Source organism: Colletotrichum acutatum (assembly GCF_030867785.1).
Source record: "Colletotrichum acutatum strain CBS 112980 chromosome Unknown BDZ83scaffold_83, whole genome shotgun sequence".
NCBI classification, from domain to species: Eukaryota; Fungi; Ascomycota; class Sordariomycetes; order Glomerellales; family Glomerellaceae; genus Colletotrichum; species Colletotrichum acutatum.
The window spans coordinates 63773-80586 of NW_026849077.1; the positions used below are offsets into that span (position 1 = coordinate 63773).

A 16814-nucleotide genomic window follows, 5' to 3' on the forward strand; every position below is an offset into this window, starting at 1 on the left:
AATACGATGAATAGCTAGTTTACTCGACGGTAGACCTGAAGGGAGCAGGAAGCCGAGGCGGCTGGCGATAGATCCGGATCAAGGGTCATGCTAGTTTGGTAGAATATGTCTCCAATGTCTGAGTCTTGAGGGACCTAAGATGGAGCTGATGGAGCTGATGGAGCTTATGGACGAGACGGGCGAGGTGGGCGAGATTCAGATGATGGATGTGAGGTCAGAGTAAAGAATTTGCAGCCAATAGCTGGAGAGGCGTCGAGACTTCCTGTGAGGATTATCCGTACCTTACCAGGAGGCAAGGTACCTCTCTTTCCAGGTTGACGTGGAAGGTGACTTACATCTCGGGCAAGACCTCACTGGATCGGCCCAGGGGTTCAGTTCGGCCGTGATTGGTGAGACCACGTGCCCGGGGAGTCGGGGCTCCGGTGCCGAGCGCTAAGAATAAAACAGGCAAGACCAGTGGTCCAGGTACGGCCAGGTCACGTTACCTTATTCTAGGAATGGGAGGCAAGAAGTACGCAGCTGCATGGGTAGGTACCTACCTAGGTGAGGAAGGTGCATTCAGAACAGAGCCTGAAGAGGAAGTTGCGAGGGCAGAGAGAACGTCATGAGACAGGAGGGGGACGGAAGGTGCCCCTCCCGCCCTCGGCCTCCGGGCAAGTCCCCACCTGCCGTCGCCGTCCCCGGATCCGTTGGCCGAAAACGGGTACGTACTCTGTGCTGCCATCCGGGTCGGGTGTGCCTTCCTCTCATCTTCCGGCCTGTCTCCCTCCCGTCTAAGGTAAACTCTGCTACCTCGTTCATTTCCACTTCTCATCAACACCAACACCAACAACCTCCCGTCCACTCGTCGACAAGACTGCCGTTTTCCCCTTTGGAATGTTCAACTCCCGCTAGAGATTCCGTACGTGGCTGAGCGCGTGCAGTCGTACCTTGGGCGCCGCTTCTCCATCTCTTTCGCCCATTCTTGCTTCCCTGCGTCAGGACAGGGGGCCCGCCGACATGACAGGGGCCTAATTCCCATCCATCTGGCACCACTAGTCTTTTCCTTTCTCAATTATCTTTCTTCTTTCTCTTCCCCTTCCTCTCTTTCCCATTCACTCGGCTCCATCGCCCGTCCCGACGATCAGATTCATCGCCTCCCACTTCTTATTCTCCTAGTCAATCGCCTGCGCTAACTCTCTCATGGTATGGCCTCGACCACGGTCATATTCGACTGCTCACTGCTCACATCGACCCAGGCATCTTGCTCGATGGATCTCCGGAACTGTCCCGGCATTTTCAGGCCCCCATGTCCAATGATCTCACTCGCCTTGATCATTTTTTCACCCATCGTCGTCATTCCAGGGGCCTCGGAAAGAAAAAATCGAGTGGAATCCTGATGGGCCTAAGGGCCAGAGTTCTGGAAGAGTCAGCTGCATTCCGTCGCGATGCCCCCTCACGCCCTGTCCTGCCACCCAAGATCCTGCGACCAGCCGACATCCATCGCCCTCAGGGGATACGAACCACAAGGATGGCCGCTGTGGAATGCCGGTACTCAAACTCTATCCACGCATCTTGGTCACACCTCGCCAGTCCTCCCCCCCTCCCCTCCCCCCATCACAGGACACTTGCAAGCTGCGAGCTCTTCGTATACTTGGTAGAAACACCTGGAGGCTGGAGCTGCCTGGAGCTCAACATTATTCGTGTACCGCATGGGGTCTCTCCAATGATCAGTCTCCAACCGACCCTTCGCCTGTTCTAGAGTTTATGGACCAACGGCCTCTGTAGTCGAGAACCACTACTCAGATGTCGCCCCTCGCCGATGGAATAGTGTGCCTCGCGGAACTTGACCTTGGGCTCTGGATTGGCAGACTATCTAGCACCCCACGCTGTGTGAGGGTCCTTCAGCAAGCCTCTCTCCATTGTTTTAACGCGTCCAGCCGGCCCCAAAGCCGCCCAAGAACCTCTTTTGGGTCCCTCCCCCGTCAATATTGCACTTCGGTGCCAATATCGTTCACCTGATGTCGCAGTGCACTGGCCTAGGGGTCTCGACTCTGCCGAAGCTGAAGAAATATTCCGCGGGAGCGCGCATCCCGCCATGTAAGGACCCGAGAGATGACAAGCCAAGTCCGAAAGGGAGGGTAGCTGTCATAATGCACCAAACCGCAAATTCAACGCAACCCCGTCATGCCATGCCATGCTACCGGTTCTGACGGATGGCCGAGGCGCTGCGATAATGCCTAGTGTGCTCGAAGATGGGACTCGAGCTGAGCTGTCAACATACCTACGCGAGTCGTGGTTCAGCGGCACGGGCAATTGCATGATCTGATGCTTCATTCCGTGGAACGGCCCGCATTCGCGCACCTGGCACTGCGACCGTCGACTATTATGCTAAGCTGCTGGCTGGCTGCTGGCTGCTGGCTGCATCGTGCCAGCACTGCTCGTGGCACTGTCTGGACCATCCTGGAACACCAGTTCATCCGACCCAATTTTTGTCATTTCGTTTCGGCCGCAGTCGCCTGAACAATCGCAATCCGCAACAGCTAAAACAAAGAATCTTATTCTTTGAAGCAGGAACATCAGACAACAATCGCATTGACAAGACGGTGGAAGGCGTCATACTCTGATCGGCTTCCAAACCAGCCTCGACATTACCCGTAACCCGGGGCTACGCAGTGCCCAATCACAACATCCCACTCGGTCCTGTCTCACAGACTGGTGTGGTGACGCCGCTGACTGACTTCTTGGTGATCCCCCAGAGTCCAGAGTGGTCATGGAGACTGGGTTGCCACGAGTCGAAGGCTGGGCGACGCGGCCTCTTCCGCCTTTCCCACCTTGTGCAACGCACCTCGGTTTCTCGTACCTTTTTCGTGTCTCGTTGTGTTCCTCAAAACCCTCCCTTGACACAAAAAGAGATTCCATTTTTGTCTCCAGCCAGGGCAGACATGAGTACCTTGGGTCCGAGGATTCTCGACTGTATCAACCGTCCGTCATATTATCCTCCTCTATTCCGTAGGATACTCCGTACGGAATCCCGCCGTTCCTATCGAATGGCAAGGGTCTGACAAGACAAACAACAACTCTTAGCTGTGCCAGATCACTAGCTTTCCTTAAGCTATTTGCGCCATCACGTCGGGTCACCCTCTGACGTCCGGATTTGACCATGGCACGGCGGATAGCAGAAGCTTGCAAGGGTCCGTGTTGAGGGGTAGTGTCGATGATCCTTGCTAGCAATCAAGCCACTCACACCTTGAAGCTCCTCGATATCGCGCACTAAAACTGCATTCTCCCCAATCCGGCACGCAGCTCTAAGGGAATGCACGTTACTCACCGTCGACGGCGCGCCAGCCTACTCTCATGCTCTGCTCATCATCGACATCGTCTCCCGCTTGCCATCCAACCGCGCCCGCCAACTGCCCGCCTACAGCGCTTACTTGGCCTTCCCGCACGACAAAGAGACGGCGCCTTCCTGCCACCTTCTCGGCCGTATCCTTACCGATCTAACTTGCTTAAACCCACAACGGGCCCTACTCAACGGCCTCTCGTCGCAAGGCTGTCTCCTAGTCCACGACAACTTCCCACCATAACTTTCTTAGTTGACTACGGCATTACTTTTTTTCCCCGATGAAGATGTTGTCACTGGGCCCTCCAATCGTCAACTTCGGCCCTGGTTGCCCCCGGTGCTGACTCCGAACTTCACCGAGCGAGGCAAAAAGAGGCACAGAAGTCCAGCTGCAGGCGTGCTTCGCCCGGTTGGTGCGGGATGCCTCCTCTCTCGTTTTAGCTGGTCATCGTGCCTGAGGTCATCACGGCACGGCATCAGTGCCCCCCCGCCCCTGGCAATAACGCACTGTGACAATCGTGGGATTCCAGATTGCATCAATCACTTGGGGCTCCCATCTCATCTGGTACACTGCGGCGCAAACACGGGGTACCCTGGTCGAAAATCCAGATTGCCGGGTTCGCAGCCACCAACAAATATTTGGTCACAAACAACCACGCAAACCAAGCCAGCAAAGGAAGCAAACAACTCTCGAATCCTGACAATTTCCACGCATAACGGGCAAACATGTCTACGAAATCGTTAGACAGTTTTTTTTTTTTTTTTTTTTGGTCGGCTTGATTTCTGGGTCTTGACTGAAATTGCTCCATCTATCGGCTAAGCAACATCGGCTTGGCTTCATCCCGCTTGCCCGGTGTCGTGTCGTCGTGTCAGGTCGTGTCGTCCATCCCCGAGTCCTCCAACTCACCAAGTTGGCAATCGAACTGAATCTAGACTCTACTCGAGCCAAGGCAGCTCTCTCCATTGGCTGCGTTGCGAGAATCACGGCGACTACGGAGACTAGGAGACTAATTCAAGCCGTCGTGGAGTCTACTTACGCGGTCGGCTGGCTCGTTGAAGAGCTTCCCGAAGCCGCTTGATAGCTTGATGGATCTTGGCCAGAAGGCTCGATGAGACGAGGCAGAGGCGGCGGGGAAGGCTTCGCCGTTATCTCTGCCACCTTGTGACATCTGACATATGAGGCAAGCGATCCAACTCGAACCCGAGGCTAGGCGTCGAAAAGGTCGAATCGCGATCATGGTTGCACGGCATCTGGTGCCTGCGCCGCGCTGCACCGTTTTCCTGAAGAAGATGGGTGCTAAATGTGACGTCCATCAACGACGCCGTCGAAGCAGGATCACCACTTGCCCCTTAGCCATTCCTTGGCACACAAACTCGAGGGCCAGCCCTTTCAGCCACGTTCTGCATGCTCTTGCGGTCCCTGTCGACCATAGGAGACGATGAGAGACCAAGTGGTCCAAGGCCATGCCGCGCGGTGGTGGGGAAGCGGATTGGAGTGGTGAGTACCTACACTAGGAACATCGGCTCGACTCGACTCGACGGTGGGTAAGAGACTCAGACAGACGCCACACCTGGCGGATGGTGGCCCCTCATGGTGGAAAAACAAGGTCTTTAAGTTATCTCTCTCTGGAGAGAGCTTTCTTTGTCGTTTTTCCATGCCACATCTGTCCAAACCATTTCTGAGTTCTGTCACTTCGTTTTTGCATGTTTCATCGTCTCCATAGACAGGGACCCTGGTGGATCTTCCGGCCCCTTGCAAGTGATCCTGGGCTGGTTAGTGCAGCTCTGCGCAGTGTGCAGTGTGCAGACTGAAGAGAGGAGAACTAAAGACAGGGGACTGGAGACGTGTATCTCTCTTTCTGTCTGCGAGCTAGTGGAGCAGGTTTCTTCTTTCAGGCATCGTCCTCTCATACTGTCTAGTAACGAACATCGGATCGCTGAAGTCAGGCAAGGTCTGTACCGTGGTGCTGGGCCGCCGGGGAAGTGCCCATTGGTTGTCCGAGCGAGCAAGCGGTGCTGTTGTCTGTTCGATTCGAACGAACCAGCCTGACTGGATGGACTGGCGGACTGGATGGAGACTTGAGTCTTGTCTGTAGTTGTTCTGTACACCCCCTTCCCACTCCCTCCTCCTCGTTCTTTTTCTCCTACGGATACCTACCAGGCTACCTACCATGCCAGAGGTACGGATACCTTACCCTACTCCCATATCCCGGTCCGTAGTTCTGGGGAGGTTAGCCCAGATGCTATTTCTTTCCAGTCCGAGAGGACAAGGTCCAGCATCCTCGCCCATATTCGCCATGTTTTACTATCTCGCTCCAAGGCTAGCCGATGACTGTCCAATCAAGGTAGCCCGGCACATCCAGTGCTTTTTCGACCGAGTGGGCTATGGTTGCGGCGAGGAATGGATCAGCTCGGGTCGTATCGTAGTCGATGCTCTCCGGTACCTCGCCTGCTCGCTGGATCTCTCTCTTTTTGCCCTGCACCTCATCAACGGTACTCTTGTCCCCGGTCGAGAGAAAAGCATTCATGCGTAGCTGTCTCATTGACTAGGGATCAGAGGAGCCCACTTCTTGGTCGAATGGATCCAGGCCTATTTGACTACACACCTCCCCTCACCCCCGACTCTCTGGAATTCCCTCGCAAATTGTTCTTGTTTTGCAAACGCCGAACCATGGCAGTGACAATGTCTGACGGTCCGATTCGGAAGGCCTGCGATCGGTGTCATAGGCAGAAGCTCAGCTGTAAGCGCGTCGGCGATGAAGCTTGTGAGCGCTGTATCAGACTCAAGGAAGAGTGCACTTCGAGCCCTTCTCTGCGGTATCGCAAGCAACACAGTCAGCAGCAGCAGCAGCACCACCACCACCACCACCACAACCACAACCAATACGGCCCAACAGGAGAGGTTGTACGAAGAGCCATCCCGACTCCCAAGCGGCAGCGTACAGAGAGCGGGGCAGCCCAAGTCACACAGTCCGATCAAGGTGAGTCTTAGGTGTCTTTGACTTGTCTAGAATAATCCTCCCTTTACTGACGATTCTTGCCTCGTGTAGTTATCGTCAAGACCCAACATGGTGGTCCTGTCTGTGGTAACACGGCATTCGGAGACAATGCTGTCGTTTCACCTGAGGCCATGCTTGACATGGTCGATTTCGACTTTGGCTTCGGCAACTCTGCCGGCCTCTATCAACCCAGCACAAACCAACAACAATTACCCCAGACTTTCACCGGAGCCATGGACGACCTGATGTCAGGACATGGAGATTCCATTACCCATCCGTGGAGCCCAGTCCACTCGGCAACTTCAGACTCGGCATTCACCTCACCCATGGCACCGCAAGCAGACCAGGTCGGCCGGGTCTATCTCGGAAGCCCTGCGTTACAAAGGCAATCTTCTTCAAGATCGAGTAAGCCGCATGACTTTACTCCACCACGGCGAGCAAGGAAGCGTGTCAAGCAAAGAACAAGGCAGATCATGCTCCGGCCGTACGCTGCTGGCCAAGGGCCATCGACTGGAGAGTGGATGCCGCGCATCACCGAAGTCAACTCCAGACTCTTTGAGCTCTCGTCAAACCTACCCGCGCACATCGACTCATCCGAGGAGCCCGGCCGATCCAGCATAGCCTCAACGCCCGATGACGGAAGCTCTACCACGGCGCCTTTCCCAGTTGATGAGATGTTCAAACTCTCTCGACACTTTGCCGACCTTCTTGCGGAAATGTCTCCACCGATGGAGGCCGCCTCTCCCGCAAGCGATGGCGGGAACTCTGTACTAGCCAAAGGACTCAACTCCTTGTCGGATCCGGCGACCTGTCTCTTCATCCTCTCGACGTATGTTCGGCTTCTAGACATGTACCAGAAGGTCTTCAGCTGCATTCACTCAGAGCTAAATCAGCTTCAGTCGGGTCATCTGTTTCAGTCGTGGAAACTTCCTGGCGTCACTGTGGGCTCCTTTGCCGTCGACTCGGCGCCGTCTCTCCAGATGTCTCTCACGATTCAGTTAGCGGAAGAGTTTCTTCTACAGATGCGGCGAGCATCTGCATCACTCGATCCGACTCTGCGATCGGATGGCTCACCAGCGGGAAAGGCCCCTGATGCAGCCTCAATGTTCTCTGGAGTAGTGGATGTCTCATTTCAGGCATTGAAGAGGCAAGAAGAAAGCCTAGGCAAGGAGCTAAAGGATCTACGAAAGGCAATGGAGACTTCTCTCGACGGATGAAGACGAAGTCAAGGTGTGTAATCATGTTAGATAGTGCAAATTGTTGTATTAGTGGCCTCGGTTTACTTCTCAATATGCTTAGTGTGGGGAATTGGACGATGGATGGAGTTGTGTCATGGAGTTCATAGGATCGGATGGAGTCACTTTTAGACATGAGGAGCCAAGACAGCCTCAATCTGAACCACGCGGGACAAAGAAACGTCTTTCATGTGCAAGTACCCCATATTCCCCACGAGGAAGATATGCACGTTGATACATTGACTTTGTGAAGGTTAAAAGTCACTACGGAACGGATCGCGCTTCCGAAATTCTTGAGCCCAGAACCGTTTTCGTCGTTAGGTAGGTCTCTCTCTCTCTCTCTCTCTCTGTCTCTCTTCTTCGAGTCTCTGATGACATCGGTTGCTCCCAGCGCCGAAACAAACGTAAGTCACTTTCACACGCGTTGGATGAGCCGTCGTTGAAGAAGAGGCGCCGTCTTATCAAGCCTCCCGGGCGGCCGATGGCGTCCGCGAGACCGAGATCGAGAGACTGGCTGACTAAATGATAGTCGGAATCCCGTTTGTTTGCTGGCAGCTAAAATAGTCAACGCCGAACGTGCACGCCAAATAATCCCGGCGACCGTTCGAGACATTCTTCGGCCACGGAACTCCGAACCACCCCTTTCGATCCACCAACAGACAAACCATCGCCGAACCTCAACTCAACTCATCCCACACTTCCACACGCCCCCTACGCCCCTCCCCTTCCCTCATCCCCCCAGTTCCTCTTCAGCACACCCCCGTACCGTGGGGGATCTGGGATCTTGGGTCTTGGGTTTCTGGGTGCTTGGGTCTAGGCGGAGTAAGGCGGTTTGCCCCCTTACTTTTTTGACATGGGGGCACAGGCGTCATGTAATCGACACTGTCCGCCAGGGAGGAACCATCGCGAGGTTTGATATTGTTGCTGCCATCAAGTGATTGTCTATATATCCCTTCATATCGCACCGTCCAGTATGATGTCTTTCCTTTCGATCACCACAGCCCTTCCCATTCTTCTCTATTGTTATACCTCTTACCTCCAACCTCACGCATCGCACAATTCTGCCCACGTGTCGACAACTTACACGAAGTTTTATACTCTTCTCTTTTCTCTCTCCAAACCCCCCATAATACCTAATTATCCTAGAAATACCCCTGACAGCAATGTCTACCTACAAGAAACCCCAATCAGAGCCTATCGCCATTGTTGGCACAGGTTGTCGATTCGCTGGCGACGTAACATCACCAACAAAACTCTGGGATCTTCTCACCAACCCCAGACAATTATCACAAGAGGTCCCGAGCAATCGGTTTAACGCCCAAGGTTTCTACCATCCAGACGGCGAGTACCATGGAGCAACCAACGCAACACAAGGTTACTTCCTCGAGGAAGACCACCGTGTATGGGATGCCGGATTCTTCAACATTACACCAAAGGAAGCTGAGGCCATCGATCCTCAACAACGCATTATCCTCGAAGTCGTCTACGAAGCCTTGGAATCGGCCGGATACACACTCGAGAAATACGCTGGCAAGAAGGTTGCCGTATACGCCGGGCTCATGACAGCAGACTACGACTCATTATGCCAAAGAGACGACATTACATCGAATCAGTACTTCGCTACCGGCAACTCAAGAGCTATTCTCTCCAACAGAATCTCATACTTCTTCAACTTCCGCGGTCCCTCCATGACCATTGATACAGCATGCTCATCAAGTCTCGTCGCTCTACACCAGGCCGTATTGAGTCTCCGGTCCGGTGAGTGCGAGATGGCCTGTGTGGCCGGTGCCAACTTGATGATCACCCCCGAGCAATTCATCAGCGAGGCCAGTCTGCACATGCTCAGCCCTACAGGCACATCGAAGATGTGGGACGTGAGTGCAGATGGGTACGCCCGCGGTGAAGGCTTCGCGGCTCTGTTCATCAAGCCACTGTCTCAGGCTTTGAGAGACGGTGACTCCATCATCAGCATCGTAAGAGAAACTGGTGTGAATTCGGACGGACGCACTCAGGGTATCACCATGCCCAGCCCCCTGGCTCAAGCCGAGTTGATTCGGGACACATACCGTAGATCCGGTCTGGACTCACAAGATCCCGCCGATAGGCCCCAATACTTCGAGGCCCACGGAACTGGCACCCAAGCCGGAGATCCCAGGGAGGCTGAGGCCATTTCAACGGCATTCTTCGGCAACGAGGCCAAGACTACTGCCGAGAGTGACGATACGAAGCTTGTAGTCGGATCCATCAAGACGGTCATCGGCCACACGGAAGGCGCCGCGGGCCTAGCCGGTCTACTTAAGGTGGCACACTCCATGATCAACAACTGCATTCCACCCAACCTGCATCTCAATACCCTCAACCCTAGCGTGAAGCCGTTCTACGGACACCTCCGCATCCCTGTCGATGTCGTCCCTTGGCCCCAGGCCCCGACTGGTCAGCCACTCCGAGGAAGCGTTAACTCCTTCGGCTTCGGCGGCACCAACTCTCATGCCATCCTTGAGAGGTACGAGCCGAGCATCCACGATGAAGTCGCGAAGCACTTCGCTCCGGCACTGGAGGCACCAGTCAACTCACTCACCACCACCACTCCCTATGACGCCGAAGCCCCGGCTGTCGGTCTCCCTCTAGTCATCTCTGCCAAGTCACAGAAGTCTCTTGTTGCCGTGGCCCAGGCCCTCCGCGACTTCATGGTGTTGACTGATAAGTCGGCCGACGAGGTCGCTTACAACCTGTACGCCCACCGTTCGGCCCTGACCTACCGCACAGCTATTAGTGCGGACTCCCGCGATGGAGTCATTGCCGCCCTCGACAGCCTTCTCTCCAAGGCCGGCTCCTCTTCCAACCTTGAGCTTGGTGTTCGCGCCAAGCTTGACGGCGGCGAAGTCAAGATCCTCGGTATTTTCACTGGTCAAGGAGCGCAGTGGTCCGGCATGGGTCGCAAGCTCTTCCACTCCAGCAGCGTCTACAGAAACACTATTGAGAACCTCGAGAAGGTTCTCAAGGCCTGCCCCCACCCTCCCATGTGGTCCCTCGTTGAGGAGCTCATCCACCAGGAGGATGCTTCCCGCATCAACATTGCCGCTCTCTCCCAGCCTCTCTGCACTGCAGTGCAGATTGCTCTCATCGACCTCCTCAGCAGCATCAATATCTCTTTTCACACTGTTGTCGGCCACTCATCCGGGGAGATCGGCGCTGCCTATGCCGCTGGCGTGCTTAGCGCCCGCGATGCCATGCTCATCTCCTACTACAGAGGTATGTCTGCTCACCTTGCCGGCGGCAAGGATGGCCAGAAGGGTATGATGATGGCTGTCGGTATGACCCGCGCTGAGGCGTCGGCTCTCTGCGCCCGGGATGACATCAAGGGCCGTATCTGGGTCGCTGCCAGCAATGCCCCGACCAGTATCACTCTCTCTGGAGACGTGGACGCGGTCAAGGCGCTCCAGGCTGAGTTGACCGAGGAGAAGAAGTTTGCTCGTCTTCTCGTCGTCGACACTGCTTACCACTCTGCCCACATGGAGACACCGGCGTCTCAGTACATGGAAGACTTGGCTGGATGCGGCATCGAGCCAAGACAGCGCAACTCGACCGTCTGGATCTCCAGTGTGTATGCTGATGGCACAGAGCCAAGCATTGAGGAGCTCAAGGGCCCTTACTGGAAGGACAACATGGTCAAGGCTGTCTCTTTCTACGAGGCAATTGATCTTGCTCTCAGCTCCCAAGGCCCCTTCGCCAGTGCCGTCGAGGTCGGCCCTCACCCTGCGCTCAAGGGTCCCGTCCAGCAGACCGTCAAAGCTGCTACTGGTGGCGCTCTGTCGTATGCCGGTCTGCTTGACCGCAAGAAGGATGACAGACACGCCTTTGCCGAGTTCCTGGGCTTCACCTGGAACTACTTCGGCACCGACGCCATCGACTGGAAGCTTCTTGTCGCTCAGTCTTCTCAGCCTAGTCTCTCGTCTTCGAGGATTGAGCTGCCTTCCTACCCATGGGACCACAGCCAGATGCACTTCCGCGCGTCCCGCATAGCCCAACAGTACCAGTTCCGCGAGAAGGGACCCCACGAGCTTCTTGGTGTTCGTACTCGTGACGATACGGAGTTTGAGCTCAGATGGCGCAACATCCTCAAGCTCGAGACCGTCCCTTGGATCCAGCACCACAAATTCCAGGGCCAGGCCCTGCTTCCTGCCTCTGCCTACTGCGTGCTTGCACTTGATGCTGCAAAGGCTGTTCTCAATGGTCGCGAGGCTTCAGTTGTCGAGCTCACTGATCTTGAGTTCATGAGCGGTATCTCCCTGGAGGCCAACACATATGGTGTTGAGATCTTGGTCTCGTTAAGCATCGCGCCTCCTTCGACGAAGGGCCGCCTGGCTGGCAAGATTATCGAGGGTGTCTTCACCATCACGTCATGCTACGCCGATGGTGTCACTCCCATGCAGAAGAACTTCACCGGCAACCTGCGCATTTACCTCGGCGAGCCGTCTGAAGATGCCCTTCCCACACGCGACCCCTCTATGGCTGAGACGCTTCCTGCCGACACCGACTCCTTCTATCAGATGATGTTGGACATCGGTCTGGATTACACCGGTCCCTTCCGCGCTCTGCAGAGCATTGATCGCAGATACAACTTTTGCTCAGCTACGCTCCAGAAGTTCCACAACACCGACACTACTGGACTCGGAGTCAGCCCTGCCACTCTGGACAGCTGCTTCCACTCCGTTTTTGCCGCTGTGGCGTCGCCCGGTGACAAGTCTCTCTGGACTTCTTTCCTCCCCAGGAGCATCGAGAAGATTCGTTTCAACCTCGCGCTCTGTGATGGTAAGCCCTCCGACAACGCATCACTGGTTGTCGATTCGGTCATCACCCAGGAGATTCCTCGCACTAAGACCGCGACGACCAAGTTTGTTGGTGACATGAGCATCTACAACCCCGACGGCGAGATGGAGATCCAGGTTGAGGGCCTCATGGTCGCTTCATTTGCCAACTCCAAGCCTGAGGATGACAAGGAACTCTATCTCACCACAGTGTGTGATCTGGATCCTGAGCATGAGATCATTGCTGCCGACTTGAGCCAAGAGGACGTTGCTACCGAGCGTATCTTGCTCGAGGCCTGTGAGAGAGTCGCGCGCTTCTACATCCACGATGATTCGCTCAAGGACCTCTCGTCTTCACCTGTTTTCTTCACCCCGCCAGCCACACCCATGTCGCCTCCCAAGGCTAGATCATCCGAGGCTACCCCCAGCCCCTGGCAGCAGGACACTGCCGAGACACTGGATGCCTACATCCTGCAGTCTCCCTTCCAGCACGCCCTCAGCTTCATCCGGCTGCTCGGTGAGAATATCCCCGATGTCCTCCCTGCGATGCTCTCGACCATCATCCAGGAGGCTAAGCAGCTTCATCGCTTCCGCTCCCATGTCAGCCGTGTTGTCTCCCAGCTCGCTCACCGATACCCTCGCATGCGGGTGCTCGGTTTGACCGACCCCGAGACGGCGCTCACAAAGCATGTCATTGATGGCTTCAAGGGCTCGTTCGTTTCCTACACGCTGGGCAACGAGAATGAGCCGGATCTACTGGCGAGGATCTCGTCTGACGCGACCAAGAAGAAGATTGATACTGAGCACACCAAGGTCCTTGACAAGGAAGACAACTCGTCTCTCCAGCCGTTTGACATGGTCGTCCTGACAACGTCGATTGTCAAGGGTGCTGAGCAGCGTTCCAAGCTCAAGCAGGTTCAGGGCCTCATGAAGCCTGGTGGTTTCCTCATCCTCATTCACGAGTCCATGAGCCCTCTTCGTGACAGACTTCGTCGCGCCTTTGGCGTGAGGAGACAGGCTGATTTGCCGCTTACTCCTCCCGAGTGGCCCGACCTTCTCGATGAGTGCGGCTTTGCGCGCGTCTCCAAGAACGCCGAGCAATTCTTCGCTCCCGACTTCTCCCTTATCGTCAGACAGGCTGAGTCGGATATTAAGCAGGCTGCTCTTAGCCCCCTCAACAGCTCCGTTCCCAAGGTCATGGGCCACACTCTCATCATCGGTGCCCAGGAGAACACGGCCGACCTGTCTGCCGAGGTGCACCAAAAACTGGACCCCTTGTGCAGCAGCATCGACATCATCGCCGACTTGGACTCTCTTCAACCTGCCATCTTCAACGAGATCAGTTCCGTCATCTTCCTTGCTGATTTGGATGAGCCCATGATGAGCTCCATGACACCCGAGCGTCTTGATCTTTTCCGTGCCCTGATGGCACCTGAGAAGGTAGTCCTCTGGGTCACCATGAACTCGCGCGCTGGCAACCCTGAGCACGCGGCGACTTTCGGCTTCTGTCGCTCCATGCTTGCTGAAATTCCCAGTCTGAAGCTCCAGATGCTGGACCTCGACTCCCGTCGTGACTCGGGCGACCTCGTCGCCGAGACCTTCCTTCGTCTCAGCATGAAGGCGCTGCGCAGCGCTGCCCAGGATGGCAAGTTGCTCTGGTCTCACGAGAGTGAGATCTTTATGGAGCATGGCAAGAGGCTCATTCCTCGTCTTCTTCCCTGGAAGGAGGGCAACGACCGCGTCAACTGCCCTCGCCGACTTGTGGCTGATGAGGTCAACACTCTCAAGCAATGCGTCGAGGTTGTCTCTGCCCAGTCTGGCGATGGCTCTGCCGTCTACAATGCCAACATTGTTGAGGAGACCGACATTGATGACGCCGTGGCGATTCCCGATCAGAGCGTTATCCAAGTTAAGTACAGCTCAGTCGAGGTCATCAACTTTGGACTCAAGTACGCCTCTCATGTCTGCATTGGAAAGGAGGTCACATCCGGCGAGCTATGCCTTGCCATGACCAAGTCCAACTCGTCCTACGTCACCGTTCCCAACTCTTGCGTCTTCCAGCTCAGCAGTAGCAATATTGAGCCTAAGCTCCTCCTGGGTCTCGTCCTCAGATATCTTGTGGCCTTGTCCGTCGCCGAAGATATGATGGAGCAGACTGTGCTTCTCCTGGAGCCCGACGCCGCTCTCTTGGAGTGCATGAAAGAGGTCTTTGAGGCAAAGGGTGCGAATGTCATTGCTTGCACCACCAACGGATCGAAGCGCAAATCCTTTGGCCAGCGCTACATCCACCCTTACGCCAGCAACCGCGAACTCAAGGCACTCTTCCCTGCCGATGGTGCTTCCGTCATCGACTTCCTTCCCGAGGGTAGCGAGCTCTCCGAGACGATTCTTGACTGCCTTCCCGAGAACTGCGAGTACCACTCTCGCTTCTCCCTCCTGACCTCGGAGCATGTTGTTGCCCTCGGTGACTCCATGGACATCGAGCACCTCTGGGAGACGGCCATCGGAAAGGCAATCACCAATGTCAGAAGCATGAACGGCCGCATCGGCTTCCCTGCTCTGGACTCCATCTCCGTCCCCCAACTCCTCGACCACACCGGCAGCAGCAAGCCCTTCCAGATCCTCGACTGGCGCGCCGAGCGCGAGGTGCAGCACATCGCCAAGCCCCTCTTTGGCACCCAGCTCCTCCGCCCGTACAAGACCTACGTCCTCGTCGGCCTGACGCGCGACATGGGCCAGAGTCTGTGCAACCTCTTCTTCGAGCACGGCGCGCGCCACATCGTCCTCGCCAGCCGCAACCCCAACATGCAGCCCCAGTGGATCGACGACCTCAGCGCCAAGGGGTGCGAGGTACGCATCGAGAGGCTCGACGTCACCAGCATCGAGAGCGTGCGTGCGTTCAAGCAGAGGCTGGCGCAGGAGATGCCGCCTGTTGCTGGTGTCATCAACGGTGCCATGGTTCTTGACGACCGCGTGTTTGCGCAGATGGATGTCGAGACCTGGAACAGGGTTATGCGTCCCAAGACTGTTGGCTCGAGCAACCTCGACGAGATCTTCTGCGAGGCTGACATGGAGTTCTTCATCATGACCTCGTCATTTGCGGCACCTGGTGGTCACGGCGGACAATCCAACTACGCCGCAGCCAACATGTATATGAACGGTCTCGCCGCCAACCGTCGCATCCGCGGCCTGGCAGGGTCAGTGCTCAACATTGGCGTCATCTACGGCCTTGGCCTTCTCCATCGTGAGCGCACCGACATCTACGCGTTCCTCGAGAAGGACGGCTACCCACCCATCTCGGAGCGCGATATCCACCACATGTTCCTCGAGGCTATCGTTGCCGGCCGCCCCCTCGACGGCCAGATCTACGATATCACGACTGGTCTCAGCCGGTACAACGCCAACCGCGAGGACAAACTGCACTGGCAGATCGACCCACGCTTCTCGCACTTCACATTTGAGGATGACGACGAGGGTGCCGAGGGCGAGGGCCAGGGCAAGCAGAGTCTCAAGGAGAAGATCAAGGCTGTCGAGGGCGGAGCCGAAGAGGTCGCGACCGTGCTTACTGAGGGTTTCGCGCGGTACCTCGAGGTTGTACTCGGACAGGGAGAGGGCAGTGTCAAGGGAGAGCACAGCGTCGGCGAGCTGGGCATGGACTCGCTTGTTGCTGTGGAGGTGAGGGGGTGGTTTTGGAAGGTGATTGAGCGGGACGTTTCCGTGATGAAGATCCTGGGCAGCGCGAGTGTTGCAAAGTGTAAGTTCTCCCTTCCTTTCTGCTTATCCTCTGTTGAACGAAGACTGACTTTATGATTCTAGTGTGTCTTGAAGTCGCCGATGGCTACATCAAGGAGAAGAACAAGGCTTAAAATGCCGATGTCAGACTCTACGGGCTAGACCCGAGAGCGAGAGGGGAACTAAGAAGGGCTGTCCAATCTTCTTACGAGACTTCCTCTGGGAATATGTTATATACCATCATGTCTGCGCTGCTTTTTATTTGGTTTTGCGTTTGCTTTTCTATACATGCCAGCTTGGGGTTCGATGGGTGGATGGATTTGATGATGCGGTTGGGAAAAGAATTGTGTGTTTCTTTGTCAAGTATGTTTAGCTATGATATCTTTTTGTATTTGTTTGTATGATTTGGTGTATTGGGCTGGAAGGAAGGCTTTCTCGATGTTGGATGGGAAAAAGCTTTTGGGGTTGGGATCTACTGGAATTTGGTCGGTGACTTGCCACGTCAAGTCGTTTGTTTTTGCTTCATGTTTGATTTGGTTTTTTGGCTTTTGAGATATACCACTGTCCCTACGAATATCTATAGCTGTCTGTTAGAGTCACTTGAATGATTGCATTCTTGACAATAGTGGTTCCCATTATGAAGTCGTGATCTTTTCTATCTCGCTATGATGAAGTCTTCATACTCTCCATGAGTCGGGCAGCCTTCACGCATCATCCG

At 55.4% G+C, this 16814-nt stretch overlaps 5 protein-coding genes across 5 annotated transcripts; 4 read left to right on the forward strand and 1 right to left on the reverse strand.

The window, feature by feature from the left end:
* Positions 1-2193: 2193 nt before the first annotated feature.
* BDZ83DRAFT_435728 (uncharacterized protein) lies at positions 2194-2549 on the forward strand. The gene has a single exon (XM_060503068.1). The coding sequence runs from the start codon at positions 2308-2310 to the stop codon at positions 2500-2502; it is 195 nt and encodes a 64-aa protein (XP_060362258.1). The 5' UTR covers positions 2194-2307; the 3' UTR covers positions 2503-2549.
* Positions 2550-3074: 525 nt separating this feature from the next.
* BDZ83DRAFT_435802 (uncharacterized protein) lies at positions 3075-3733 on the forward strand. Its single transcript, XM_060503069.1, has 2 exons — positions 3075-3187; positions 3236-3733. The coding sequence occupies exon 2, from the start codon at positions 3296-3298 to the stop codon at positions 3605-3607; it is 312 nt and encodes a 103-aa protein (XP_060362259.1). The 5' UTR covers positions 3075-3187; positions 3236-3295; the 3' UTR covers positions 3608-3733.
* A 518-nt stretch (positions 3734-4251) lies between these two features.
* On the reverse strand, positions 4252-5621 carry BDZ83DRAFT_654128 (uncharacterized protein; the record flags this gene model as incomplete). Its single annotated transcript, XM_060510696.1, has 5 exons — positions 4252-4329; positions 4360-4491; positions 4833-5087; positions 5283-5400; positions 5518-5621. The coding sequence occupies 5 exons, from the start codon at positions 5619-5621 to the stop codon at positions 4252-4254; spliced, it is 687 nt and encodes a 228-aa protein (XP_060362260.1).
* A 384-nt stretch (positions 5622-6005) lies between these two features.
* On the forward strand, positions 6006-7538 carry BDZ83DRAFT_754569 (uncharacterized protein; the record flags this gene model as incomplete). The annotated part of the gene is made up of 2 exons (XM_060514489.1): positions 6006-6303; positions 6373-7538. 2 exons carry the CDS (start codon positions 6006-6008, stop codon positions 7536-7538), a joined length of 1464 nt encoding a protein of 487 aa, XP_060362261.1.
* Positions 7539-8719: 1181 nt separating this feature from the next.
* On the forward strand, positions 8720-16230 carry BDZ83DRAFT_754570 (beta-ketoacyl synthase domain-containing protein; the record flags this gene model as incomplete). Its single annotated transcript, XM_060514490.1, has 2 exons — positions 8720-16118; positions 16181-16230. The coding sequence occupies 2 exons, from the start codon at positions 8720-8722 to the stop codon at positions 16228-16230; spliced, it is 7449 nt and encodes a 2482-aa protein (XP_060362262.1).
* Positions 16231-16814: the final 584 nt, after the last annotated feature.